This window comes from Calidris pugnax, unplaced genomic scaffold (genome assembly GCF_001431845.1).
Source record: "Calidris pugnax isolate Ruff unplaced genomic scaffold, ASM143184v1 scaffold541, whole genome shotgun sequence".
Classification (NCBI taxonomy): domain Eukaryota; kingdom Metazoa; phylum Chordata; class Aves; order Charadriiformes; family Scolopacidae; genus Calidris; species Calidris pugnax.
In genome coordinates, this window is record NW_015091272.1 from 125569 (window position 1) to 126997 (window position 1429).

The 1429-nt window shown below is 59.8% G+C and overlaps 1 protein-coding gene across 1 annotated transcript in view; it reads left to right on the forward strand.

The window, feature by feature from the left end:
• Positions 1–1429, forward strand: part of RAB5B (RAB5B, member RAS oncogene family) — an 8269-nt gene extending 6840 nt beyond the window's left edge. Inside the window, exons 4-6 of the mRNA XM_014960568.1 lie at positions 98–220; positions 307–400; positions 1299–1429. Coding sequence (XP_014816054.1) covers positions 98–220; positions 307–400; positions 1299–1414 — 333 coding nt within the window. The 3' untranslated portion in view covers positions 1415–1429. The remainder of the gene's footprint in view (positions 1–97; positions 221–306; positions 401–1298) is intronic.

Consider the following 1429-nt stretch of genomic DNA (forward strand, 5'->3'; position numbering starts at 1 on the left):
GTCTCCCGTGGTGGGGGTCCCTCTAAGACACCCCCCACACACACAACTTGCAGCGCAGCGGGTGGGACCTGCCTTGAGATCCCACCTCTGCTCCTAGGAAACGTTTGCGCGGGCCAAGACATGGGTGAAGGAGCTGCAGAGACAAGCCAGCCCCAGCATCGTCATCGCCCTGGCCGGCAACAAGGCCGACCTGGCCAGCAAACGCATGGTGGAGTATGAAGTAAGTGTGGGGGACAAGGCTGAGCCCCCCCCAAAACCCTGCCTTGACCCCCCTCAGTGGGCCCTCACCCTGGTGTCTTCTCGCAGGAGGCTCAGGCCTACGCAGACGACAACAGCCTGTTGTTCATGGAGACGTCGGCCAAGACAGCGATGAATGTGAACGACCTCTTCTTGGCCATCGGTGAGGCTCGGGGGGGGGGAGGTGGGGGGCTCTGTCCTGTCCTACCCCCTCTGGTGAGCCCGGTACCAGCTGTGCCATGGGCTACCGGGGCTCGATACACCATCACCAGGGTGCCCACGGGCCAGCAACAGGCCCTGGTGGCCAAGAAGGCCAAGGGCATCCTGAGGAACATCAAGGAGAACCTCAAGGGAGGTCATCCTGCCCCTGGGGAGGCTCCAGCTGGAGCACTGGGACCAGTTCTGGGCTCCCCAGTTCCAGAAGGACAGGGAACTGCTGGAGAGGGGACAGCAGAGGGCTACAAATATGGTGAGGGGCCTGGAGCATCTCTCTTAGGAGGAAAGGCTGAGGGACTTGGGGCTTTTGAGTCTGGAGAAGAGAAGGCTGAGGGGGGATCTGATCAACACCTATAAATACTTAAAGGGTGGGGGCCAGGAGGATGGGGCCAGTCTTTTTTCAGCAGTGCCCAGTGACAGGACAAGAGGAAATGGGCACAAACTTGAGTATAAGAAGTTCCATCTCAACACGAGGAGGAACTTCTTCCCTGTGAGGGTGGCAGAGCCCTGGCAGAGCCTGCCCAGGGAGGTGGTGGAGTCTCCTTCTCTGGAGACATCCCAAACCCACCTGGACACGTTCCTGTGGGACCTGCTTTGGGCAGGGGGAGGTTGGAGATGATCTCCAGAAGTCCCTTCTGGCCCCATATCATGCTGGGCTTCTTTTTGGGGGGGGGGACGCCGGGCCTTTTTTTTTTGGGGACGCCGGGCCTTTTTTTTTTGGGGAAGCTGCTCCTTTCCCCCTGGGGATGGTTTTGGGGTCTCTACCGTGCTGGGAGGGCTAGCAAAGTGAACTCCCATCCCCTCTTTTTTAATTTTATTTTATTTTTCCCCCCCCCAACTTCCAGCCAAGAAGCTGCCAAAGAGCGAGCCCCAGAGCACGAGCGGCGCGGGCGGCCGGAGCCGAGGCGTGGACCTGCACGAGCAGAGCCAGCAGAACAAGAGCCAGTGCTGTAGCAACTGAAGGAGGGGGGGGTTG